This window comes from Telmatherina bonti, assembly GCF_933228915.1.
Source record: "Telmatherina bonti genome assembly, chromosome: 6".
NCBI lineage: Eukaryota > Metazoa > Chordata > Actinopteri > Atheriniformes > Telmatherinidae > Telmatherina > Telmatherina bonti.
Genome location: NC_136624.1, coordinates 37,381,439 through 37,409,423, shown reverse-complemented (window position 1 = coordinate 37,409,423; position 27,985 = coordinate 37,381,439). Strand labels below are relative to the sequence as shown.

General features: G+C 37.2%; 1 protein-coding gene across 1 annotated transcript; it reads left to right on the top strand.

Annotated features, from left to right (window-relative positions):
- Nucleotides 1-536: 536 nt before the first annotated feature.
- dnai1.2 (dynein, axonemal, intermediate chain 1, paralog 2) lies at nucleotides 537-27,800 on the top strand (the record flags this gene model as incomplete). The annotated part of the gene is made up of 20 exons (XM_079242151.1): nucleotides 537-578; nucleotides 751-810; nucleotides 913-1,008; nucleotides 1,463-1,543; nucleotides 2,972-3,098; nucleotides 3,315-3,370; nucleotides 3,543-3,698; nucleotides 3,860-3,919; nucleotides 4,040-4,168; nucleotides 4,344-4,428; nucleotides 4,526-4,643; nucleotides 4,738-4,781; nucleotides 4,880-5,127; nucleotides 5,618-5,707; nucleotides 5,845-5,932; nucleotides 6,041-6,120; nucleotides 7,420-7,568; nucleotides 10,877-10,976; nucleotides 21,766-21,951; nucleotides 27,699-27,800. 20 exons carry the CDS (start codon nucleotides 537-539, stop codon nucleotides 27,798-27,800), a joined length of 2,097 nt encoding a protein of 698 aa, XP_079098277.1.
- Nucleotides 27,801-27,985: the final 185 nt, after the last annotated feature.

Below are 27,985 nucleotides of genomic sequence, written 5' to 3'. Positions count from 1 at the left end.
ACTTTTTTTTTCCCTCAATGATTCGTAAATATGAAATTATATGGAAGATTTAACTCTCTGGGTTTCACAATCGTAACGTACGTGATCTCACACGTGCATATATAGATAATAACATTAATAATTCAACGAAATAATAGGGGAACTGCTTCGAACGTTTAAGTCTGTTAGTGGCTTTTGTCATCTTTTTTTCTTAAAAAAATAAGCTGATTAAATGAGAATTTAACAGTTTACAACAAAAAAATATGAGGAAAATATTGTGGGGAACTATCTTGAGTTTTCCCTTTGACTCTTTGATGAGGCGCAGCCGCAGACGAATGGGAACTATCTTGACTTTTCCTTTTGGCTCTTTGATGAGGCGCAGCCGCAGAGGAACACTGGACAAGTGGTTGCCCTGACAACCTATACACCAACGGCTCCTGCCGCAGAGGGAATTCCTCTTGACGATGTAAAAGTTTCTCTTGAGATATTAATATATATATTTAAAAACACAAACTTGCTTGGCTCTAAATTTCTTCAAAAACTGGAAACTTTTCGCAATGCCCGTTACTAATAATAACAATGCATCACAAGCAAAAAAGGTAATAACATCTTATTTAAGCTTGCGTTAATTAGCTAAGTAGCGTAGTCTTAAACGTGAAAATCAGCTCTTAACATGAAAGTTAACTTTGAAAACTGTCGTGTAGTTAGCTGTCATTTGTTTAATTGTTTTATTTCTATGTTTATTTTGTTTGTTTGTTTCTTTTTGCACAGGGCCCAAATGTTCAAAAGGGTCCTGGGACCAAGTCAACCAAAGCCCCAAGTAAGAAAAAGGTACGTTTTACTTACAGGCTCTCAGTAAGGGGTTGCATTTGTCACAACTAAAAGAAACGTATGTAATTACAGACATGAATCTTTCTATGTGTGCTATCATAGGATGAGGACGAGGCTGTGGACATGGGTGATGGATTGGACGAGTGGTCTCCTGGGAAACTCCTTAAGCCTGCAGATCAGCTGGAGCTTACTGAGGCTGTAGGAGAAGGATGGGGATAGTCATGGATGAATTATCACAGAATAGGCCCATGCAGATCATTAGTCCTACACAGGACTGAAAAACCCAGAAAGAAAAAGACGTTATGCAACCTCAAGATGCTTTTTATGGTTGTTGTGTGTCTCCAGTTATCAGAGATACAAATGATTTTATAAGTTTTTAAATTACTTTGGGTTTATTTTACACATTTTTTGTGACTCTCTTAACACTGTAGTCCATTTTGGGCATATTTTATATATCTTGGATAAAATAATGGGTTCTCTGACTCCTTGAACCCCTGGGCACATTTTAATAATCCATCTAGAGAAATATGCAATCTCTTGTGTTAAGACAAACACATGGTGTTAACTAATGCATATCAAACTTTGTATTGATTGAGTTTTACTCATTCATTCATTACACTAATACTCAGTATCTCTGTACTGATATGAGCAGGAGCTCAAAGAGGAAATTACAAGGGTCCTGACAGCCAACAACCCACACGCGCCACAAAATATAGTGCGCTACAGCTTCAAGGTAAGAGGGTAACAACTCCAAGCATACATTCACTACATTTAACCTTTGAATCCTTCTTTCTAAAAAAGAAAACATCCCAAATATGTCATTTGATTCTGTATTTACAAATTTAAAGGAAATCTTTTTCAGTATCTTAAATCTTGAATTTCATGCCTGCAACACACTCAGAATAGTTGAGATATACGGATGCTTATCCTGATGTCACCCTTGCTACTACTACATTACACTGGGTACCAAGGATTTACATGTTACATTTTCCAAATTAATCTACATGTTGTGTTTATGAATACAAGATTTAGGTGTCTGTTTTTTTTCATCATGATGCATCATACATGTTAAAAACAGACAGATCTGGAACAGGTACACTCTGTGTAAATGAAGCCATGCTGTTGGCAGGAAAAAATTGTCTAAGCGATAGCATAGTTTCTCTTAAACTTGTAAAACCTGCTTCTTCATCATTAATACCTTTTACACATGCCGATCACACATTTTATTTACTCTGATGCACATTATTACCATCACAAATTCAGATTTTTGCACCTTTCACAATGGTCATTTATGGTCATTAATAACCAACATCCCTTTTTCTTCAAAGCAGCTGAAATGTGGAATTATCTGACCCCAGGCCATGCGTCTTTTATCTTTCTCCATCTGAGATGAGCCATTGCCCAGAAAACTCAGCTGTGTTTCTGAGCAGACTTGATATAAAGCTGTTTTCTTGTGCAATACAGCTTCGGGTCATATTTCTGGTTCCACTGATCAATTTTATTGAGTTATAACAGTTTTCCAAGGTACTCTAGAGACAGAGCGGGTATACTGATGATGTTAGCACCATGGATTCTTTTGCAGTGCTGGGCGAGACTTTGTGCACTGAGATTTCCCCAGATCTCCTGAATTTTTTTTACCTTTATATCCCTTCAATTTATTTAAAGAACAAAGCCGTTTTGCGATTTGGAGATACAGTTCATGCTTTGTTTTAAGTGATCAATGATTCTCTGATGGACTACATTTAGAAGCAGGAACAACCCATTTTTGGTTGGAAAGACTAAATCTTTGGCAAATGATGCAGGATTATTTGACTACCGTCAAATGAAAAATGAAAAGGATTTGAAAAAAAAATCAGTGTTTTCTCCATTTATGAAAATTTCCTGGCTTAATCTGGAATGAGGTTTGTAGCTGCCAACATATGAAATCCTTTAGTCACCTCACAAGAAATGTTGATGCTGTAGATTATTTGAAACAGGCAGATTATCTTGCTTCACTTTTATTTCCTAATATCAACCCAGGAGTAACATGTTCTCAATGAACATGTTTTTAATATTTGTTGGATTTATCATAGACATGTCAATAATTATCTTTTAATACCAGTTAAATAAAACCAAACTGAACAAATGTGTTTTCTGCCTGCATGTTTGATGTTTGTCTCAGGATCGTTCCTACAAAGCAATCAGCGTTGTGGATCAGCTGGCCATTCACTTTGTTTTGGAGGGTAGCCTCCTGCATCAAGACTCTGATGAAGCTCGAAGATGGAGAGTCAAGGAGGGTCTCGCTGAAGGTAGATAATGGTGCATACTATGTATGTTTTTATCTTGTACACAGAGCACAGATGATCCCCTGCTACTTCCCCAGGCAGCTGCTATGTTGTAGTGCACACAAGGAGCCTCTAGATGTCACCGACAAGTTGTGTAATGAAAAAATGAAAGAAAATATCTACAGAATTTGCATGTAGAGTGTTGCTTTCTGAACTGTCCAGTGTGTACATTGTGTTCAGAGAATAAAACAAGCGAAACTGGAGAAGAATCTGATGAGGATCACGCAGAAACTGTGGTAAAAGCACATTTCTCTCACAGGATTGACACCACTGTCTTGTGTTGCGCATTATAGTGTCTTTGTTTTGTTTCAACAATGTGTGAAATAGGCATGAACAATTTTTACGCACAAAGTATTTACATATTAATTTGGACTTAAACTGCAAGCTCCATTTGTTGACTCCCCACAGGCTACACCTGTAGAGGATGGAGGAGAGGTGGAGGAAGCAGGAGAAGATGACAGACCAGACAGTACTGTCTCCAAAACTGACAAGGAAGAGCTGAAACTTAAAAATCAGTTCAATTTCAGCGAGAGGGCCTCCCAGACACTCAACAATCCATTCCGGGTTGGTAGGAGCAGAGTATTTAGTGCTCTGCTTGATGCTGACCGAATATTTTTACATGTGAAGTGATTGGGAGAAAAGGCTGTTTTAACAGACATATGGTCAGATATTCAGGGTCTCAAGTGCTGATTGTAGAAAATGAAGTCATTTTCCTTCTCCTTCAGGAAAGAAGGTGCCAGACTGAACCTCCTCCACGCAGCAACTTCTCTTCTACTGCTAATCAGGTACTTCAGTCCCCAACTTGTTTAACAGATCTGCTCTGGCCTGGCTTGTTTTCTCATTGCTGTGCATCAGTGAATATTTGCTCTTGCGTGGGATGACTTTAATATCTGGTGTCTCTTCAGTGGGAGATCTATGATGCCTACCTGGAGGAGCTGCAGAGGCAAGAAAAAAATAAAGAGAAGCAGAAAGCTCCACAGCTGAAGAAGGATGGTGAAAAAATGAAGAGGAAGGTGATGCTGATGGAGACTCAGGTTCATTGTACTTTACTGTTTACTGGCATTCATGCAGGAATACAGCAAAATGAGTGTGGTGTGTTTCCTTTGCAGTGTTTTTATGTTTGTCATTTTATAATTTAATCACAAATCATGTATAGCAATGTGTTCATTAAGTTTTTTTCATTAAGTATCTTCATGTTATTTTTGTTAGAGCGATGACATCAGTAGAGTTGGCAAAGCATCCAAGATCTTTGAACGAATGGTCAATCAAAACACATTTGATGACATAGCACAAGGTATCTTCTTTTCAATACAAGGGATGCAATGTCAACTACAACCCCATTTGATTCTACTTTTTGCTCTTCTAATTTATCTTTTTTTATGCCCCTTTAGATTTTAAATACTTTGAGGATGCTTCTGATGAGTTTAGGGACCAGGAGGGCACTCTTCTGCCTTTGTGGAAATTCCAGTATGACAAAGCCAAAAGACTTTCTGTCACTGCCCTCTGCTGGTACGTCCCTTTATCAACTCTGCTGAAATGTCTTCTGAGTATGGCTGCCACAAAAAAGAGGAGGATGACTGAGCGAGCAATCTATTCTTAACAGGAATAACAAATATCAGGACCTATTTGCTGTGGGAATGGGGTCATGTAAGTACAGTTAGCATGGCTTGTTTATCCAGTGTTTTCATTAACTGGTTTGTCTTTGTATCCTCCAATCGTCTGCCTTGTGTGACTGTCCCGAGTAGATGACTTCACCAAACAGGGTCATGGCATGCTCATCTTCTACTCAATGAAGAACTCTGCTTTCCCAGAGTACATTTACCCAACGACGTCTGGCATCCTGTGCCTGGACATCCATGAGCAACACTCCTACTTGGTGGCAGTAGGCTTCTATGACGGCTGTGTGGCCGTCTACAACCTGAAGGTGGAAGGAGTGGAGCCTGTTTATAAAAGTACTGCAAAGACTGGCAAGCACACTGATCCTGTCTGGCAGGTGAGAAGGGAGGGGGCATGGCAGAAGTGGACAGGGTGCTGGGAGCTCAGTGTGTGTCTGTGTCTCTGTGTGTGTCGGCTTGTCCATATATAGTACCAGTCAAACATCTGGACACACAATACACATTAAAATGAATGGATAAGTGTGTCCAAACTTTTAACTGACTGCTGGGACATTCTCCAGCTTCCCCGCGACCCTTAATCGGACTACGCGGGTAGGATAATGAATGAATGAATGGATGAACTTTTAACTGGTAGTTTTTGCATTTGCAAGTTTTTTTTTTCTTCACTTTAAAGATTTATGTAGAATTTAATTTGAAGCGAGAATGGACTGGTAAAGCATGTTATTTATCCTGTCCTAATACAGAATTTCAGGTAGTGGAGAATGAAGGAAATGCATGACATATTAATTTGTCAAATATTAATTTGTTCTGAAATTAAATGTGTTAAAAGTGTTAAATATATGTATATTATATGCATATTCTATCCAGGTGCGTTGGCAGAGTGATGACATGGACAACAACCACAATTTCTATTCTGTGTCATCTGATGGTCGAGTCGTCTCCTGGACACTAGTCAAGGTTTAATACGGAAATATGTTTAATAGCTGATATATTTAATAGCAATATGAAAGTATTTTTGTGTTTGTTTATGTGTTGGTTTTTCCAGCATTTGTACTTGTCAATAACTGCATCACTCTGTGTTTACATGACTGCAGAACGAGCTGATCTTTACAGACATCATCAGACTCTCAGTGAATGGTGCCATGTCAGAGGGATCAGATGGAGCACAGCTGCCCAGCATTGGTACAACTTTCTCACTAACTTATTCAAACATTTATTTGGATTTTCTGTAGTCTAGTATATCAGGCTGGTGTCTACAACAGTGTGTGTCCTGAAACTTCTTGTGTGCAGCTTGTGGAACATCGTTCGACTTCCATAAACAGATTGACTATCTGTTCTTGGTTGGCACTGAGGAGGGGAAAATACACAAGGTATGTAACGAGCGTTTCACCACGCTGGTTTGGCTGGATGACACTTCTGGAACTGCGTCAAGCAAGCTGCTGACATGACTCACTTTGACAGTCATACCTCCAGTGAGAGAGGAAGCTCGAACATTTCCTTTGGCTAAATTTGCTTGCTGCGTATGCATGTCTGGTAGCTCCACAAAGAGTAAAGTATTTGTCACCCCACATATTGTCTAAAAAAAGAAAAATATGAACAATTCTGCGATTACATATTGTAATGTTTCACACAATGTTCAATGTTTCAAGCAGGTTTAATTACAGAGGTTCATATTTTTGTACTTTCCTGAAGTGTAATTATGATAAATTATAAATTTAAGCCCAAGTTCCCACATCTGTTTAGAGAAATTAAAGCTTTTTTGTATTACTCTGAAAGCAGGTTTCATGCTGTCAGATGCTAAAGTTTGAGACATACAACTCATGTGATCTCTCTCCATATGCCCCCTTAGTACTGGTAAAGCTCAGGGAGATATGTCTCGGCATATTTTATTGTAGTTTGTTTTCATTTTTGTTTTTTTTCCTCATTAATCTACATTTCTATTTTCCCGTGCCCTGTTGCTCCATCTGTTAAGAAATTATTTACTTTTGCTTCAGTCTTGTTGAAATGGCTTACCTGCCTCTGCTTGTCAACCTGCTGACACACAGATATTCAAATGTGTGATACATAATGATCAGTGACAGTAACACCAGCATAAAAGACAGATTAAAAATCAGAAGATATTTTACCTGGATGCAGGTAAAAAAAAATCAAATAGTCAGCAAAAATCCTTCCCGAGGTTATTTTTAAATTTAGCCAAAGTTTGGTAAATCTTCATTTATCATAAACACCAGTTTTGTACTTCTTCTCTGTTGCAGTAAGTAAGGGCAAGGTAAGGCAAGTTTATTTGTATTGCACCTTTCATATACAAGACAATTCAAAGAGCTTTTATATGAAACATTAAAAGCATTACAAAAAAAAAGCATAAAAAAATACAAATAGCAAAACCACAATAAAATCATAAATTATATTAAAATAGTTAAAAGCAGAATTAATTACAAGTTACTGTGCAGATGTCATGCGGAGGCGCATGAGAAAAGAAATGTTTTTAACCTGGATTTAAAAGCAGCGTTCACTCCGAGTAACTTGCCATTCCTTTCTCAGCTTCAGCTTTCTGACTTTTTTTAATATAAAACCTCAACCAGAAACATTGCCTCAAGAATATTAGTTTTTTATGTTTTTCTAACTTTTTTTTAAATTATTAAAATACAGACTTTGCATTTATTCTACAGTGTTCCAAGACTTATTCAAGCCAAGTCCTGGAGACCTATGATGCCCACACCATGGCAGTAGATGCTGTAAAATGGAACCATTTCCATCCAAAGGTTTTCCTCTCCTGCAGTTCAGACTGGACTGTTAAGATTTGGGACCATACCATAAAGTAAGAAACATGTAAACTGGTTTACACTTTATATTCGCTCACAGTAACCACAACATATACATTATACCATATGTAATAGTCCTCATTGCTATCCATTTCAGTTTCTCATGCATTTGTGATAATGATGTGCTGTGGTACTAATGACTGAAATGATCTTCCCACTGTATAAAGGTAGCAGGGTTGAAGCTGCTTAGAGATCATGTATTTGTTGCTGTACTTTGGACTTTGCTTGCTGTAGAAGCTTAAAACTCAAAGGGACAAAAATACTCTGTATTAGAGTTTCCTTTAATGACTTAATGTTTTTGTTGTCATGTGAGATGTATTTGAATGGTTAGTTTTGTATTGTGGTGGTGTTCAATTTGTCGCTTTACTGGCTTTTAGTGGGAAGAAAATTCAAGACACATTTTACATCTCACTCATTATGGAAAGCAATGTTGCTCTTAGTTACAGAATGGAAACATTTCCTCTTTATTGCTGTACAATTGTCTTTATCTGCACTACTAATACATTGTGCAAATATTTATGCACACTGTGAAGTAGGTACAAGATAATTACCGTTGCTGTAATCTCTCCATGATATTGCAGCGTATTAGTCTTTATTACCTTCTTCTACTTGTTCTGGTCCAGCATAATTTTGCTGGCTCATTTGGCTAACCCACAGTGCCTCCCACATCTTGTCAGCACCAGCAGCTTGACTGAATAATGATAGTAATCATTTGCCCATTATGAGAAGCGTGTTTTTCAACTGATCTGTAACATCCTAAAGATACCAAACCTATTGTTTCTAGGAGAAAGCAATTTGATAATAACTGAGTGACCAAAATCTCAATTTGTTGCTTTCTGTTGAGTAAAGTTTGTGTGAGGTGTGAAGTACCAAATGCAGGAGTGATTCTGGTCACCTCCTAATGCTGAACACATCGAGCAGGTGTAAAACGATTAAGGAGAGGCTACTGCAACAGTACATGCTCATTATAATCAATGAAACGTGCTGCACTGAGAGTAAAATTACTGTGTAAAGGACGGGTATGCTCTGCAAGCACGAAAATAGTTTTCTTTTTATGTTTGCTCAGACAGGAAGGAGCTGCAAAATGTCCAAAACTTAAGCTTACTGTCTTGTAATTGCATATATTGTTTGTGATTACGCATTGTGCTTTGTTCTGTAAAATTTATTTAGTTGTGATAGTTATATCCTAAAATTACTGTAATTTCCAGGCGATAAGGTGCTTCTTTTTTCACATGATTTGAATTCTACAGCTCAAACAATGATGTAGCCATTGTATGGATCTTTGCTGGCTAACAAGTCATTTTGCACTTTATACACTACACCCTCATCAAGGAAAACACAAGAAGAAATGCATATGATGCAGCCTTCGAGTTAAAGGTGATCGATGTGGCTGCTGAAGAAGGAAATAGAGCTGCTGCATGCTCAGTGAAGCTTATATTTTAGCTCAGAAATAACTGTAGCATACACAGAAGCTGAGTTTGAGAGGATGCTGCTGGAGGAGGAAGACCAAAAACTAATGACTAAAGAAAAATACTGAACAATGAAAACTGAGAGCATGTACATACGCAGATGAGTGACAAGAAAGCAAGTTGGTAATCAAAGACAAACTCAAAGATAAAGGTAACCGAGCACTTAAGGACAATGCAAGGAAACAGGAAGGCAAACCAAACCCTGAAGATAAGAACCAAAGGCTGAAAACTGTGAAACAGAACACAGGAAGCACAACTGGAAGACAAAAAAAGGATTTATTTAAACTAAAAAGAAAGTAAACCACGAAACAGAGTTTAAACATGAAAAGGCAACATTCAAGTGCAACTGTGAGATTTATTATATCCCAGAAATAGAGTAATGTGGGTTGTTTCTGAAGCCCTGACTACATCTGGCAATGACCTGTCTTTGATGATGTGATTAAAAGTGTGCAGCTCGAAGTGATTCAACTTCCACCTAAAGTTAGAACGCATCTCTGCAAATGTTTCCAATAACCACCGATAATCAGATCTGATTATGGTTGCTACACATGTCTTAGATTGCACACATCGCAGCAACTATAAAAGTATTAGTTATTAATGTTTCTGCAAAGTCCCCATTTACATTTACTAATCTGAATAATTTTTATTAAAGACAGAGATATGAAAAAGCTTCCAACCTGCTTGAGTTGCATTTAAAGCAGCATTTTATGCTTCACAATTCAATGTGAGAAAAAAGTAAACCAGAGAAACTAGATTACGTGATTGATTTATTGTGTCTGAGTGTTCCTCTAATGACCAAAGACATTCAAGCATCATGCTTTAAACCGCTGCTGTTTCCATTAAGGCATTTGTTCATCATCCCACTGACTGAAAATGCAACTCGACTGCTTCTTTAAACACCCATGAGATAATGCTTTTCTCTTCTGCTTCACTTGTCACCATTCTATATTAAAACACTGATTTTGGTGACAAGAAATATTCAGAACACATGGTGCACAGAAAGGTGGAACACCAAAGACCAGGTAGACAAACCGATAGCTTTAGATCCGTTGCTCGTACCTGTTGTGTTCAGCGTCCCCGCAGCAATACAAGCAGCGCATACAGGGATTTCAGAATATTTAAACACAGGGAAAAAACAGACTAATAACAATTAAATAATACCAAACAATAAAGGCACGTTTATACATTAATCAATGACTGATTTTAAGTGGATTCCTTATATCTTTATTTGTTTCTCATAGACATACCACACCCTAGGAGTCTTTGAAGCTTTGGGTCACTTAAATTCTGCCTTAAAGATGCTCTTACGTTGCGTGTTTGCTTAGTCGCTCGCTAATTAATAAGCTTACCTTTCTCTGCTGTTTTTGGGATGGAGGCCCGGTGGTGCCATGATCCATCTGATAATACAATGACAAACCTGCTTTGAGTTGCGTGCCACATATAAACATTGTGAGGAAAATATGTGCATTCTGTTAGATCACCAGGCTCTTATGGGTGATAGGTTCCTGAATGATCTTTACAGCTAACTACAGAATAAACATCTCATATTGTGCTAAATTTCCTTCCTAAAAGTTTTCTAACGTAGCTTGTATGTCGGGACAAAACTGTAAAAATTCAGTCACCTCTCTCGCTTGCTCTACTTTTTAGCAAATGTTGTTCTCAAAGTGGTGAGTCTGGGGTCTTTCCCTTTGTAACCTCATGAAGGGAACAATCTTTTTCCTAATTGTCTCAGGATCTTTCTCTTTGACATCTGTAAATGATGATTAAATTCACAAATGTGTTGCAGTCAATGGTATGAAGAAAGAAAATATATATATTTCTTTTTGTATTCGCAGCAGTCCGATGTTCACCGTTGACCTGAGTGCAGGCGTTGGAGACGTTGCCTGGTCTCCGTACTCCTCTACTGTGTTTGCTGCTGTGACAACAGCTGGAATAGTAAGAGTTTTTTTTGTTACTTTTTGCACAGCGTGACTTAACTTTTAAACTGTCCTGGTTGTCCAGGCATCTTTTGTGTGCTGCAGTTTGTGAAATGTACTTTGACTTATCTTGCATTCGCTTGTGCTTTCAAGTGTTTTGCATTTTTAGCTGAACTTAGACTTTGCACAGGCTGCATCCAACAAACTCTGCTGCATATCTGTATGAATTTATGATATATGCATATATATTCTTCAGAAAATATTTTTTGATTTCTTATTTGCTTATTATATAAATGGTTGAGTAAATAAACTATAAATATGGTGAATAAAATGATAGACAAGCTTTACAGCAGACTTTGACATAATGTTTTTTCAGTCACATGCCATTGTTTTGTTTTGTTTTTGGGTTGTTTTTTTTTTGCCTCGTAACCAAACTTGCAAATGGAAAACAAGACAATTTTATTATATCAACAGGAACTGGGGCACTTGATTTATTTTTATTAAAACCAAAACTCTTAGCTGTGAAAGAATGATGTGTTGAAAAAGAATCAACAACATGGCTAAATCTAAACTCTGTATCTGTCCAGGTTTACTTCACTGTTGCTGTTTTTATTTATTTATTTATTTTTTTATTTCTAAAAAGAAATTCACGTTGTGATATTCTTAGTGGGCACGTTGAGCCAAACTTCAGTGGCTTATTCTTCGCCAGGTGTTTTTCTGAAATGTATGTGACTGGAAAAGCATTTTGAACCTCCAGTCTGTTGCTTGTTATTCTAGCGTTTTATGTGGTATTACAAATACCACAGTGTGTAATGGTTTTTGGGTTTCAGTTTGTGTAGTTATCATGTTTTTTTCTGGTTTCCTGTTTTATTTTGCAGCTTTTTCCCTTCTGTTTTCTGTTAAACTTTCTGCTCCCTGTTTGATTTGTTTATTGGCTTTACCTGCTCCCTGTTATACCTGCGTATGTTTACCCCTTGTCTTTGGTTCCTGTTGCCTGTTCATTGTCGTGTTTTTCCATCCTATTGATTCTGTTTGATTAGAACCTTATTCCAGCACAGGCCTGCCTTGTCGGTCTGTGTTTGGATCAACACCGCGTCACAGAAACTTGACATAATGAGACATGACATGAGGGTGGTTTATGATTGATAGACAAACTCAGTACAGAGCATCATGGAAGGTCAGTCAACTGCTAATGATGACAAAAATAAAGACCTTCCACTTTCCAAATATGTTTAATTTTCATGAGCAAGAATACAAACTTAAGTTGAGCATTGCAATGTTTTGAAACTCCATCACTAATTACAGCTTTGAAATTTACCAAAACATTCAGTCAAGAGTTTTACCAAAAGCCTGATTTTTATCATCTTATGGGATTAAATTGAATTTAAACAAAAAAAGAAAAAAATCATTGAATTACTTTTTCCCTCCGCACACATGACTGATCGTCTAATTACAAGGTGCAAAGATATATGACATATGTACATGTTGACCACTGTTATAATTATTGTCACACATAAATCAGGGCCCACAGATGTTGAATGAAACCGTTACAATGTAAAATAACATGAGCTTCTGATTTGACTGAACATGTAAAAAAGCCAATGGTCACCCTCTGTACTATCTGCCCCCTCCCACTTTATATTAAGTCTAATATAGTTGTAGACTCAGTTGGCTAAATCCTGGATAAGCCTTAGATTCATTTTCAATATCCAAACTTTCTTTCATGTAACAAATGAGCTTCATGCTGGGCCATTAGTCATTGATTTCAGCCAAAAAAGTAATTTTAGTGGGTCCTTTGTTGCCTATCTCCACATATTTTCTTAGTATGGCTGCAAGCTGTCCCCATCTGTTTGTCTTCACAGCCTGCGCCACACTATAAAAGTCCAGAGTGTTGTGTCTGACACGTTTCCCGTCCAGTGTGCCAAATGAAGTGGAGTGAGAGTGACGGAGAGGAAATGAGAGCTGTGCAATTTGAGAGACACCTTCTGTGATAGTGTGTGTATGTGTGTGTCATGTCCTCTTCAGCGCCAGCACTTTGTTCACCAGAGGCACAAGATGCACCATGATACACTCATCTTTCATCATGTAGATTATTTCCCAGTCAGGCTTGAGTGTTGATAAGACTTATAAGTAAGGACACAGATAAGCCAAAACCGTTTTATAGAGCACAAGGTGCAAGCTGCATAGATAAAATTCAAACAGTGTGTTTACACAGATCTTCCGCAGGATTGCCATTCTATAAAGCATGCTGGGAGTTGTGTGTGCTGTAATTTAGACTCTGTAACTAGATCACAAGAGGGCTTTAGTTGCTTAAACCTAAAAAAGAACCATATGTGTCTTTTAAAAGAAAGGAAAAGTGACGAGTCATTTCAAGAGTCATGCAGATATTAAGGCTGAACTCTACCAGACTTGTAATCCTGGTCAGGTTTTGAAGAACGACAGAGTTCTCAAATTTGTTGCATGATATTAATTGGCATAATTTCTCCCAGGATAACCGTTTTGTTGCAGCACATTTGTCATTTTTTCTGTGACAAGTATCTGACAGAGCTGAAGTGACTCATCATGAGATGTGAACTCCTTGACGTGTACTCCTGATGACAACCTGGCTTTCTGCTACTTCTGCCACCCTGCAAAATGTCAGAAACACAATAGCGTGCGTGTTGTGTGGGTTTGTGCATGACTGCATGCACATGTTCAGAAGGTTAATGAACTGCCTGGTAGGCCGAGGTGTAAGAGTGACACACGGTTGTGTGGTGCAAACAAATTCTCTGTGTCTCTGTCCCTCCGTCTGAGCTGACTGTTTTGGACATCAAGTGTCTGGATGAACTGTGTTTTTAGTCTTCAGAGCCATGTTTGCTCTGTCTTGTGCACATTTGTTTAACCATTTTCATACATAGCGATATTTATTGTTGTTGTTTTGTTTTTTTATTACAATATTTTAGATTTCATTGTTACAGAACATTGACCCAAAGCAATAAAATCTTTTTTTTTTTCACTTCAATATCTTTGGATTGCGTGTCATAGTTAATATTCTTGTCATTTCAGATATAACACAGAGAAAATTGAACCCAAATTGAAATTTTCCATCTGTTTGAGTCTGAACAATATATGCAGGCTTCATTTTGGAAAAGATATTAGGTCACAAATATCACTTCATCTCCCTTAATATGAATTTTCTAGTCATCTTTATCTGATTTTGGTTTCTCTGAGAGGTTAGTTCAGGCAAAGGAACAACATGCTGGAATTCTAGAGTCCATGTATCATGAAATGTCTAAAAATCCTCAGAGAAGCCCAACTATCCAACAGTACCTTATTAATATAAAGTACAGGATTGATGTAGGGGCTTGTACAGCACAAGGCTCTGTATTTGATTATATCTTAAAATAAAAGTACAGTTGAACAGGATTCACAAAGGGGGAAAGAACAGCTCCAAGATACCAGATATTGGGTTTAGCTCTCATTTAACTTAATATGACAGTATTATACACCTATGTTTTTTCACTCATAGACTTTTCACTGTTGGCCTGGCGACCAGTTTGTTTTCTACAGACTGGTTTCTTTAGCATCACCGTCATCCACCAGTTGGGCCTTGTGATAACGCAGTCCCATTTCATCCTCCCTGTAATGCAAGACAACAACAATCAGACAGGTTAACCGTGAAATTAAAGCTAGTCATTATGCACATTCTTACACAAGAGGTAGTCAACATCGTAATCTTAAATGCTACCATGAGTGAGAAAAAAAGTTTTTTTTTCTGATTAACCAGCTCATTTAGGGTGTTTGCATTTGCGTCATACTTTTTTTTTTTTTTTTAACTAGAGATGAATCACTGAGGCTTCCCAACCGCTCTGTCTGAAAAATGGTTCATTTCATGACGCCTTTTGCCCTCAGTTGTGCCAAGTTGATTAGTTTTATAGTATGTATACATAAATTATTGTGCAACACTGTTTAAAATGATGTTTTCATTTGATATTCTCATTGCTATACTATTTAAACCAAAACTTAAGACTTAAAGCCTGTTTGATTAGCTATTAATGTCATGCCTTACTTCAGCTGTACTCACTCGGCTTATCCTCCCTCTCCAGCCACAGCTGCACCTGATTACATTAGATCACACCTGTCCCCAATCATTACCATCCCTATAAAGGCAGATTGCTCTACCTGTAGTCACCAGTGTGTTGTTGCTCTGGGAGTTTGTTTTTTGTTTTTTTTTTTGGTTTGGGAAATAAATACGTCTTTAACTCTTGACAACACCTTGGCAGCGTGAGTCCTACCTCAACACATGAAAAGAAACGTCTCCTGTCCTGTGTTTAATCACCTTTTCTTTTGAAGACAACTTCATTTCTTGTGTACTTTTTCTTCTCTTCACTTATGTTTTATTAGATTCTTCCACTGCATGGCTCTTTAAGTTCAAGTATTCTGTTGTGAGTCAGACATAATGTTGTATAATGGAAGAGCGACAACATACTAAGAGAAATTTACAGTATTATGCATTCACATTTGCAAACTTCGAATCTGTAAAAGTAGGTTGTCTTTATCTGAGTCACAGCTCCAACTGTGGTGTCAATGTAAGTTAACAAGTGGTTACACAGTACTAGATTACCTGCAAGGCTATAAAATACCACGAATTTCTCTTTTTCTTCTTTTTTTTAAGGGGACAATGCATATCATTGGACACTAAAAAAAAAAAACGTAACTATTCCAGAATCAGCCAGTAAATAATTTCCATCTGTAGTAAACAATATTTAAAAATCGTGACAAAGACAAATATCATCCACACAACCTTTAAAGACAACAGAGTGCTTGATTAAAAAGGGATTGGTAGTTATATGTCTGGTTTCTCTTTAGCTGTTTGAGTTTTATTTAAAAGTGAAAACTTCTCCATCTTTACTCCACATTGCAGTTATTTTGAGTTTTTTTATTTAAACATACTGGCAAATAAAAAGGACGTAAAAATAATTGCAACCTTTTAAAACCCATTTTAATTCTTTATGTGGCACTAAATGAAAGCTGGAAATTTAAATTTTCAACCATAGAAAGGAGTTTTTGATCATATGAACCACATTTCAAGACTTTAAAACTTGGATTTTTTTTTCATAATAACAAATTGTATAGTAGGCGGTCAGTGCTAACATTTTCTGATTTGATGCTGAATACTAATCTCAGTGAAGTAGCTGGGACGTAGCCTGATCTTTGATTGGCGTGGTTCCATGATTTCATGGACGAGCATGCAGAGGCATTTTGTTTGTCCACTGAAGTGATCAAATATGGTCATTAGCCCAACAAAGGGTTAAAACTCACTTGTACTCGTCAGCCTTCAACCCAAAATGAGACTTGTTCTTATTTGGTTTTTATTTTATTTTTTTGTCTGGATTTTCTTTTTTCCCCATGTTTTAATACTTTTATTATATTTTATTCATTTGAATTGTTTTATGTTTTTGTTTAGCATTTCGTTTAGGTTTGGCTGATGTTAAAACATATTATAAATAAAATAAAAATGATGATGAGCAGAAGGTATAGATGAAGGTTTGCATTTTAAAACCATCTGCTGTCCATAACAAACTCTCTTTTTGTGCACAATAGCTTATCAGTTTAAACAATCAGTAACAAAGATGTAGTGAGAAATATGTAAAGTAGTCGGGAGGCATCGATGTGTGCGGCTGTGTGTAATTAACAAACCTTTTTCTCTTAAGAAGTCTTTTAATGATCGCGACAATGAAAACAATGAAGAGGAAAGCAGCAACACATGTCAGACCCACCAGCCACGGTTTAAGAGTCACAGATTTAGATCTTTCTGCTGTGAATGATATTAATCATGATTAATAAGGATATTTAAATGTAACAAAACATAGTTTACAGATTTTACAGTAAAAACCAAAATCTCTTTTTTTTCAGAGACCATTTAATGTAAAATAAATATGTCTGTATAATCTGACTCAAGATTTAAACAGAATAGGATCTTGTTTTTTTTTTTCCCAAATACATTTTCTCAGTTTATTCCATTTTTTTCTTAACAGCAACAATTATTTTAGCACAACAGCTTAAACAGGGGTTGTCAAATGTGAGTTTAGATGTTTACCTGCTCCAACACAGTTGTTTAATATCAATGGATCCAGCAACTTGTTCTGCACATTTTTTTTTCTTTTTTGTTTGTTTTTTTTTTTTTTCATTTTAGTCAGCTGTGTCTCAACAGGGAAAATCTAAAACCTGCAAGACTGTGGCTCTCGAGGACCAGAGTTTTAGTTCCCTGAACTAAACTTATTTCCTCAAAAGCTTAAGTTATGTCAAACCCTGTAAATACCCCATTAATCTGAGTCAGGTTTGATAAAACAGAACCTGCAGGACAGTAGCCGTCAAGGACGAAAACTGGACGTCCCTGTTTCAATAATGGAAATTATGGTTCCCAGACAGTGGGTTTTTTTTTTTTTTTTGGTTTTTTTCATTTCTTAGAAAATATGGACACACATTTTTTCTATTAATGAGAAAAGAACTATTTTTTTAAAAAGTTTACCGTTTTCAGCAAAGCAGCCAGTGGCAGACAGCAGTACACACAACACAAGTAGATTCATCCTGTCAGTCAACGTGGCAGAAAACACTGAATATTCAGCTCAGCCAGACTTTTAAGAAACAGACACACACTGTGTGTGATGAAAGTCTGCAGCATGTTTATCTGTAAGTTGTCAAAGTCAAAGTCAAAGTTCATAGTCCACTGGAATATCAGCTTAGAAAATTGGGTGCGTGATCCCATTTATTAGTCATATTAAATACTAAACACTACCTGCTACAACATCAAATAGAGAAATTCTTTTCTGATGTGAACTTCCATAAATAATCTTTCATTATCTAAAAAATAGATCAAATTTCCATTAGAAATTTTCTTAGAAAGCCAGTAAATGTGTTTTGGGTACATATGTATATGTACAGTGTGTGCATGTATGTGTAAGTGTGTGTGTATGTGTATGTATGTATGTGTGTATATATATATATATATATATATATATATACATATATATATATATATATATATATATATATATAAAATATACAGTATGTATGTGAATATGAACATGAATACATGTAAAGTTTAAATGTATTTAACAAAGAACCAAGGAAGAATAGCTGCTACGAGCTAATAGGGATTGAAATATAATAGAAAAAAATAGATTTTGTGGCATGTCTCTGCAGTTACATCTAGCTTTGAGCTTCAAGCCGTTCTAAAAAGCAGACCCTAAATATGTCTAAGATACCGGCCTAATTTTTTGTTTCAGTGTCATGTATTATCACAATATACATATAAATATATTTTGTAATTACTTCCCGAATCCACAGATACAATATAAACACACAGATAGCAGCGTTTAACAACACCCCAAAGTAGACATCTAAATACTCTGTTGCAGGAAGTAGTTGGGATAGTTTTAATCCATGCAAGGTTATGTGTATCCAAAGATTGCTGGTGTTAAATAATTAGCTGAAGGTCTGAGTGAATAGTGTCCCAGTTATTTTCAAAGCCCAGCAGCAGGAGTACAGAGCCCATGGGCAAGGCATTCAAGCAAGGCTGTTCAGGAGGTCAACACAGTGACAGAACAGGCAGGCAAGGCCACTTGGCCCGGGGGGGGAGAGGCATGTAGATGGAGTGGCTTTTGAGAAAAATATAATCAACACATGGACACAAAAAATATGTGCATACAATCTGCAGATGATTGCCCTCCAGAAAAAAAGGCCCTTGGGTTAGTTACGGCAGACGTAACAATAAAAGGCTAAAAAACTAAAACACCACTGTAAAATCCAAATCCTTGCAGTGTGCACGTGTAATACACAAATGTCTTCTTCTGAGGATAGTGCTGCAGAATTATGACCAGACTTGTTTGCTGCAACCATGTGCTACTGGCAGGTTTTATGCATTCCTCAAATGGGAAATACTTCATAGCATCAAGGCGCACTGAACGCCTCCATACTGGATGTTTTACCTGTTGTCAGGAATACTCAGGAACTTAGTTATGGTCTCATGTCAACCACTGGAACTGGAAAAAATGTTTCCATTCTGTTGACAGGTCTGCACTGAGTAGACTCATTTTTTCAGTCATTATAGCATTATTTCATGTTGATTCTTTTTTTTCTTCTTCTTCTTGTGCCTCAAATCCAGTTTTTTTTACTTCATATGACATGCAGGTGACTGCCTGTGGTCTTCTAGGTGATTCCCAATGGCATTAATCATCGAATGCCGTTTGCCATGACTTTGACTCTGAAATTCTGTGAACAGGGTTTCTAATTTTAATTAGATATGCAAAGGCAGTGGGAGGGTTAGACCTACCACTGATAGTGTGAGGTTCCATCCTGGAGGTGTTGATTCTGGGATGACGATGGCTGCAATGTTTATGAAAATTTCTGCAAACAGCTTGTGAGGTGACTTCTAAGAGCAATTTGGTTTAAAGTACCAAGTGCCGTAGCCTCTGTTGATGGTTGGAAGAATGCCAGTTAGCGGTTTACAATTTAGCCACATGCAATATTTAGGGTGGCATGAACCCTTTAGTGAAAGCTGGGAATGCCATACTGTGGCCTGCGAGACGACTCGTTCTGATATTCAGTTAAATTCCATCTCTTCCATGATCCGCCTGACCTATAAACCTGCACCAATATACAGACTGCAAGGTAGATTTTAAGCTCAGTGGCTAAAATACTTATTTTCCAGGATGGTGCCGTTGTCTTTTGGTTTTTTGCTTCAATTACTTGATTCATTAATTCCAGCCCAAAGAACCAGTTATCAAATAATTACCCATATTAACGACTAATGAGTTTCTAGGAATTTTGCCTTGGCTTGCCTTGCCTGATTTTTGTTTCAGTCTTTCATACATCAAGTTCAGCCCTCCTTTAATACGCCACAGCTGTTTCATGATTTTCTTTCAATAATTCCATTTTTTTCTAAATAAGTTTGCTTCAAAAACATGGCAAAATAGCACCCAGTTTTAAAGATGTCTAAACTTACTAGAAAGCAAATTATTAAATCCATTAGCCAAGAAACTTTCATAATGAAACTTGAAATGAAAAGAAAAATTGTGTAATGTGTGACTTTATGTTAAAGTGAGTTAAGCATAAATTCAACAGCAAATAGTCTCTGTTCCCAAGTTTTTGCATGAATAACAGATGTAGTCAGCGTGCACTGCAATCAGTCGTGACTAATGTTACATTAGTCTTTATGTATGAAAGACAAAAACACAGTTGTTAATGGCTGTAGTGAGAAGAGGTTAGAGAAAGTCATTCCACGGTGGAGTTTGATGATTGGCTACAAATGATAACTGTGAAGCTTTGTTAGGCGCTAATAGACTTAGACAGTGTTAACCTTAGCAGGCCAGGCACAGTAATTTTTCTGATAAAAGAAGTGGGCTGCTCTTTGTGATGGGCTCATTTGATGTCAACAGATTGTCTAAACCCACTCATGCTGAGAAAAGAAAATCTCTCATCTGGTCTCAACTGAATAAAGATGCCTTAAAAGATCACAGACGTCTTGGACCAGCTAACACATGTGCATGTACACTGATGGGTATTGAATTATTAGGAACACCCTTCTTTTCACCATATGCTGACTGAGTTTTGCACCACCACCCTCTTTTTTTCATATAATATGACCGATAAAAGATCAGAAGAGGACTTTTTAACCAAACATAAATCACAGCATCGGTTTATCTGTTCACAACATAGCTCAAAAAGTTATGGATAATTTCTGAATAAATTATCAGGAAATCTCACAATTCGAATAAGTAACAAGTAATTGGGTTATTTTTTTTCTTTTTGGTGGGGGGATCATTTTTTGCCATAAGAGCATCAAAGTGGAAAATAACCGAAAACTACTTGGTGGAAGTTTGTGCTCTCTGAGTGATTCTGGTTTGGAGATAAAATCTAAGGATTGAGTGTTCAGTGATTTCATAGAAGACGTTTTACTTCCAGTCTCACTAAAACTGAAGTGTTCATATATTTAGACCCGTTTCCCCCAGTCCTGGTCCTCAGTTAAAACAGCCCTGCATGTCTAAAATTTGGTTCAGACAGAAGGATTATCAGATGTTTTTTTCCCTAATTTTTTGTCTTCCCAACCAACGACAGCCAACACCCGATTATCTGAAGTTTCATAAGATTTTTTAATAAAATGATCCTGTGGTCTGAGGTGTGTTAAGAGGGAATTTGTCCAGACAATTGACTACAAAATGTGTTGGGGTACAAGTACTTAATCACAAGTATTAAACTTATTAAAATATTTATGACCAAAAATCTACATTTTGTGGGAAAGTCGACATCTGCCGAGTCATGGATTTATTTATTTATTTTTTTTAGTTCTGGATTTTTCCTTCATCAATTGTCCCAAGACCACCATCATTCCCTCATCTTGTGTGTCCTCTGCCATTGTGTTTATTCAGTTGTTTCATCTTCGTTTTTGTTGGATCACATTCGATCACGCAAGATTTTTGGCTCGGAGGACTAGATTCTAGACTGCCTCAAGGACAGAATCATTTTGTCTGTAGTGCGTTGTGCTGAGATTATCGAAGCAAACCACATACAATGCAACCAAAACTTTAATTCCTGTTTTTTGTTGTTTTGTTTTTTTTTAATCTGAGTGGGGTCTCTAACAGGTAAAAAAATAATCTTAACAGGCCACTCATTTAATTTATGTATGTTAAAGTAGATGCACTTCTGAAACATGTGGTACTCGAGGATCAGGACTGGGAAACACTGATCTAAATGACAAAAACAAGTGTATGAATATTTAACAAACAGATACAAGAATACTGCTATAATAACTATTCTCTCTCTCTCAGGTTCACGTCTTTGACCTCAGCATAAACAAATACGAGGCTATTTGCCAGCAGCCAGTGGTGGCCAAAAAGAAGACCAAGCTGACTCAGATCGACTTTAATCCCATCTATCCTGTCATCATAGTGGGCGATGACCGAGGGCATGTCACCAGCCTCAAACTCTCCCCTAACCTCCGCAAGAAGCCCAAGGTAAGAATCTATACAGTGACTTAAGCTAATTTATGACGCCATGTTTCAAATCCATCAAATACGTTTAATCTATTCTATTCTACAGTCATTTATCAGACACTTTTATCCAAAGCGGCTTACATATGAGAGTGAGAACAACACAAACATGAAATCAAACCGTAGAGGACATCGTATGAAGGTGCTAGTGGACTGCAGTTAGACGCAGGTGTTGGCATGTAGCGCTACGGGCTATTATTCTTCTTCCCCACTCCACAATATTCCCTATGTTAAAATATAAAGGTCGAATGCCATAATATTTGTTGCAAAGAACTGGGTTAAGTTCTCCAACTTATCTGACAAATATAGTTAAACTAAGTGAGGAAGTGCTCCTTGAAGAGCTGAGTCTTTACCTTGCTCTTAGAGCAGATAAGGACTCTGCCGATTGGACCGTTTGTCAAGTCGTTCCACCATCGTGGCACAACAGAGGAATAGAGTCTGGTTGGTGATTTAGTCCCACGTAGAGGTGGAAACACGAGGCGTCTTTTGTTGGTGTAGCGGAATATGCCTCTACTGATTATTAATTTATTTATTACCTTGGAGCACCACTCATCACTTTTAATTAACCTAAGATTCAGGAGGATGAGACACCTGAAATAAACTCAATTCAATAAACACAGTCTCAATTTAAAGGAGTAAATTCTAAGAACAAGCGAACCAGAAATTGTGCATTCAGAAATTATGACAAGAACGGATGAATTTATTACATATTTAGTGACAATGATGATAAACAACAAAGTAGGAGAAACCAAACAGTTAAACAGAGGTTATTAATGGAATGGGTTCATGAATGTCTGCATGGGTTTTCAATTCTGACATTAATAAGGAACGCTGAAATTAATTAAATGAGATGGAGCAGGAAGAAACTGGTTGGAATTTAGCAAATAAATCGGGATGATTATCTTACTCAAATCTTTGATAAGAATGTGTTCAATAATTCTAAATTTGGATAAGAATTCAAAATGAATTATTTAGTTAGAATTTGATGTACTGGTTTGGGACATCACAAATGTCAGAGCGCTATCAGATCCTACTTGGACGCTGGAGGTCCGGAGTGTGGGTCGAAGCGGGTGGTTGGTTCCCTATTCGGCGCGTTTCCGGGGGATTGGATCCTTGGAGCATCAGAAGAGGTAGGTCTATGCAGCTACTCTGGGCTTCTGGGTCCGTTCAGCGGAGTTCCAGAGCGACGTGATGATGATCCAGATTGTCCCAAAAATAGATAATTCCAGATTTTACGTGTAAAGACGCAGTGGAAAAAATTGGAGCTACAGTTCTAGTTAATTACTGATCTCTGGGGGGGGGAAATGACTGGTTACAAATAAACACTTGTACTTTCTCCCGTTCGGAAGAACGGAGAGGTAAAAGGCTTATAACGAAATTAAACTAAGAAAGAAAGAGTGAAAAAGAGAAAAACTAAAAAGAAAAAGAAGACCAAAACTAAAAGGGCAAAAGCAGACTGAAAAGCTGAGGAAGTCAGGCTGCAAGTCTAATTTAAACAGACCCGCCTTTCGAACTTCCAGCCAATCATGAGTTGCTTCTGTCAGAAGCTGACCAACCTTATCCAATCAGGTCAGCTCGAGTTCCTTCCCCCTGCATCTCATTATTGTTACCATGATACTCAAATTCTTTACTTTGTTTCGTCTCCAATACACATCAAATCACATTCTTAAGAGTTATGCAGACTCCTCGTTTGCTGGGAAGAAAAGCATTAACTTATAGTATTACTTTCACACATGAAAAGGTTGGCTACATGTATTTTTATGAAATGTGGATTAATTAATTGTCATGACTCGTCTTCATCGGGCAATAAATCCTAAAAAAGGAGAAATTCACATTTTATTCATTCATATTAGTAGCTTAAGAGAGGTCTGAAGCTTGGAAAACACAATCAAGATTATTTAATGCAGTGTTTATGATTAATATAGGTGTGTGATCAGTTCAAAGAATTAAATCACATATCAAGATAAGATAATGAAAAAGAAGAAATTCAATCAAAACAATTAACCAAAGTCATTTAGACCAAGTTAAATCGGTTCGACAAACTTGTAAAATAAGATCAATGAGGTTAAGCATCTAAAGTTTCCCTTAATTGGGGGAAGAAGTTTGAATCTCTTTCCAGTCCCCTTCTCAGTCAGGGGAGGAGGTGTTCTGGCACCATGAAGTCTGGTACTTTGATGAAAGGTGTCATTTTTGACAAGAACCAGGTTTGGTCAGATGCGACTCTCGGCATTTCCCTGACCTGCAACTATAAATTGCGTTCCACTTAGAAACCTCCCTTTGTTGATGCAGCTGCATTCTGTAGAGAGGAGGGAGAGTGTAAATCTCTGAGTGTTGTCCTCCTTTGGGTCAAATGGTCACCCTTCTCGTCCTGTGTGGACCAGTCTTACTGCAGAGAGAGAGAGATGGGAACTATTGTTTAATCCAGTTCGAATGTCTCTTAATCCTGGAAGGCCAAGATCATTACATTGGCAACAGTCGAGAGGGAGTGTAGCTCTAGATTTCAAATACAGTCGCTTCACATCTTCATGAGGATGTATTAGCTCACAGCAGTAGTAGTCCTGAAGTCTGTTTTACTGTTCTGTAAGTATTCCTACATCTTTCTTGCTTTATTCATTTCAGCCAAGTGATCCACATCAGCGAGAGCAGATCTGATGATTTAATTATTTCAGATTCCTGACCTCATGTAAATCCCCCAGCTCCCAATCACACCATCATGATTACAATTAGTGTCATCATATTTTTCCTCTGTTTCTTTGCCAAGTGAAATGCCAAGACACAATTAGAAAGAGAAAAAAATATCTGAAAGCCTGAAAGCTCAGTTGACCTGAGGAGTAATCACAGCGGTCTTTCTGAGCACAGGAGGAAACCAAACGGCACGCTGAGTCACAACACTTTAATCACGGCCCATTAAGAGTTAGCACTACAGCCTCTCTGTTTCCTTCTTGCGGTGTTCACATCAGTGCAAACGCAGAGAAATTTTAATGAGTAAATGCATTCAAGTTCTTGACACACTTCATTGCACATGCTGTTGCCACGGCTTCATGCAACAGTTCCCCTTAAACCACAAACATAGTTGTACGATTGCTGCGCAACACACGCATCGACACGCTGTTCTGCTTCATTAGCGACCTCAGACTGCAGTCCGTTCAAGTGCAACTGGGAAATAATTGTGAAGTTCAGCACCACTGACAGCACTTTTTTGGAATCCATTGTGATGCATAAGGATGAAGAGCAAAAAACCCAAAGCAAATATTTTTTTTATTTTAAATCTGTCTTACAAAGCTAACATTTTAGCACTGTGGCCTGAAGGCAGTGAGGTCGCTGGTTCGATCCTCGACTCTGGGGTTTAAATAGTGGCTTTTCTGTGTGGAGTTTGCATGTTCTCCCAGGGTACCCTGGCTTCCTCCCACCGCCAAAAGACGTGCATGTTAGGTTAATTGGTTAGTCTAAAAGGGTCCCTAGGAGTGCGAGTGAGCGTGAATGATTTTGTTTCTCGGGTCCTGTGATGGACTGCCGACCATGACTGGGAGAAACTCCAGCTTCCCGCAACCCTTAACTGAACTAAGCGGCCATGAAAATGACTGACAAAAAAATGAATTCATATATTCAATAATAATTCAAGTGTTTTATTTTCCTGTTTGAAAGTTTACAAGGTGATTTTTTGCCAAAATACGTTTATTTCTGTTGATTATTTGGGAATTTGCTAAATGATCTGTGTGAGAAATTATAAAATATGAGCTCTGTGTTTTTTGTTTTACCATAACAACAGTGAGCTGTCATTTACTATTATTTGCTGCTGTTCTGCTCTGAGCCTGAAGGTGTGTAAGGTTTTTATGATGTGCGCTTAGCCTTTGTGTCTGATGAGAAGGAAGATTTGTGAGCCTGTTGTTGCAGAAACATTCTGTTGCATCACAATGGCATGTGAATTTTCTCATGATCTGTTTGGATCAGACCTTTTGCTTTATTCATCTCAAGTTAATTACGCTGACATATAAGAATGTTTTTTTTAGCCGTTAGCTCTGAATATGTGATAGTTTCCATGTTCACCTTATACATTTATGATACAGCAAATATCTGCTTTTCAGCTAAATTGATAGCAATGCAAGACCTAAGCATACATTTAATACATTTGTTTCTTTTATTCTAATAAACATACTATCCACAACACAATTACTATGTCAGATTAACATTGGCTACATTGGCAGCTAATGTTAACAACCTTCACCTTGGTGGAGGATATGTATTCGGCAGCATTGATCTGTCTGTCTGTTCGCAACATAGCTCAGAAAGATATGGATGGATTTTGATGAGATTTTCATGAAATCTCAGAAATAGATTAAAGAACAAGTGATTCGATTTTGGCGGTGATCTGCATCATTGTTTGGATCCAAGAATTTTTTTAAAGGATTCTTTACTACTGGAAAATAAACATATTTTTTGCCATTATGGCTTCTAACTAAACGGATAATGCTCAGAATCATTACAAAAATAGTAAAAAAATAAAAATGAAGGATGACATCATGGTAAATGTAAACAACAAACCCAGATTGCCGCCATTAGAGAAACTACTAATTTCTTTAATAAGAAACTAATATAAATTTGCTTCATCTTTTCAAAGTGAATGTTTCCAAGAAAAAGGATCGTAAAAGAGATACGGGGTCTGTCCTGATGATGGAAAAAGATGGTGATATTAGCTGGAAGTGTGCATAAAGTTGTTACCAGGTGTTCTGTTGGCCCTTTCAGGGTTTTACTTATGTGCGTGACCCGTTGGCTTGGCAAAGGTCAGTAAGCCCACAGCAGTAGGAGTTCATTTTAACACCATACCAAACTTGGAATATTTTCTTTATTTGGTTTATTAAACGTTATTTCTTCAATCTGCTGCCAAAGACAGACAGTCAAGAACCTTCCGTACAGCATAAACTGTTGGTATTGTTTCATAACTTCCTGTTTTCATTTGTCAAGAAAAAAAACTGCATATTATCTTTTTTATTGATCTAACTGATTTGACTCTGCAAACACCCGAAACATGTTATTACACATTACCTATTTGTTCTTTGAAATTAAACTAAAATTACATTTTTGCAGCATATCTATGGCATGTTGCTTTACATAAATATAATTCAGATTGTGTTAATTAATTCTAAAAATGTGTGTAACCACTGATCAAGATGATTAGTCACTTAAAGGCTTTTAAACTCGTTTGGTTTCATTGAGTGTCTTTAATCAAATCTAGTTCAGTAAGAAAAGACTGTACGTGTAGCAAATGAGCTTCTTAAAATATTCTGTCACAGAGGTGGAATGAACACCTACAGCAATGTGAATAAATGCTGAGACAGAACGCTTCTTTAATCCCTCGTTGATTTTTATCCATTTACACCATAATTTTCAATTCAATTCAACTTTTTTTTATATAGCATCAAATCACGGCAATGCCATCTCAAGATGCTTTACAGACAGGAAAAAAACATGATGAAAGCCAATTCATAATATCCAATATCAGGAAACCAACAGATTGAGTTGGAGAATTTAAAGGCCAATTGGCAAAGTTAACAAAATGCAAAAATAAAGTAATAAAACATTCTTCTGCTAATTGTCTTGCTTGTTTTTACTGTCTGATGCCTACTAGTAAGGGTTGCTCTTTTCATATTACGCTGTAAACAAAAGGTCAAGTCATTTTTAATATCTGTGTTCCTGTTTCTGTGTTTCTGTAGAGCAAGAAAGGTCAGGACCTGCCTAAGGGTCCAGAAGTGGAGGTAGCCAAGATGGAGAAGCTTCTCAGCCTGCTGAGGGAACCGGAGAAAATCCCAGTTTAAGGTGGTTTCCCTGCTCAGCATAGCACACTTCTCATTCATAAAAGCCCAACTTCTTCCATTCAGTGTTTGAAGTAAATGACATCGACATGACAAGGAACGTATTTGTATCTGTTTATTAAGATGCTTTCTGTCAATTTAACATTGAATGTTGATTAATTTTTCATATTCAAATAAAACCCCCACGC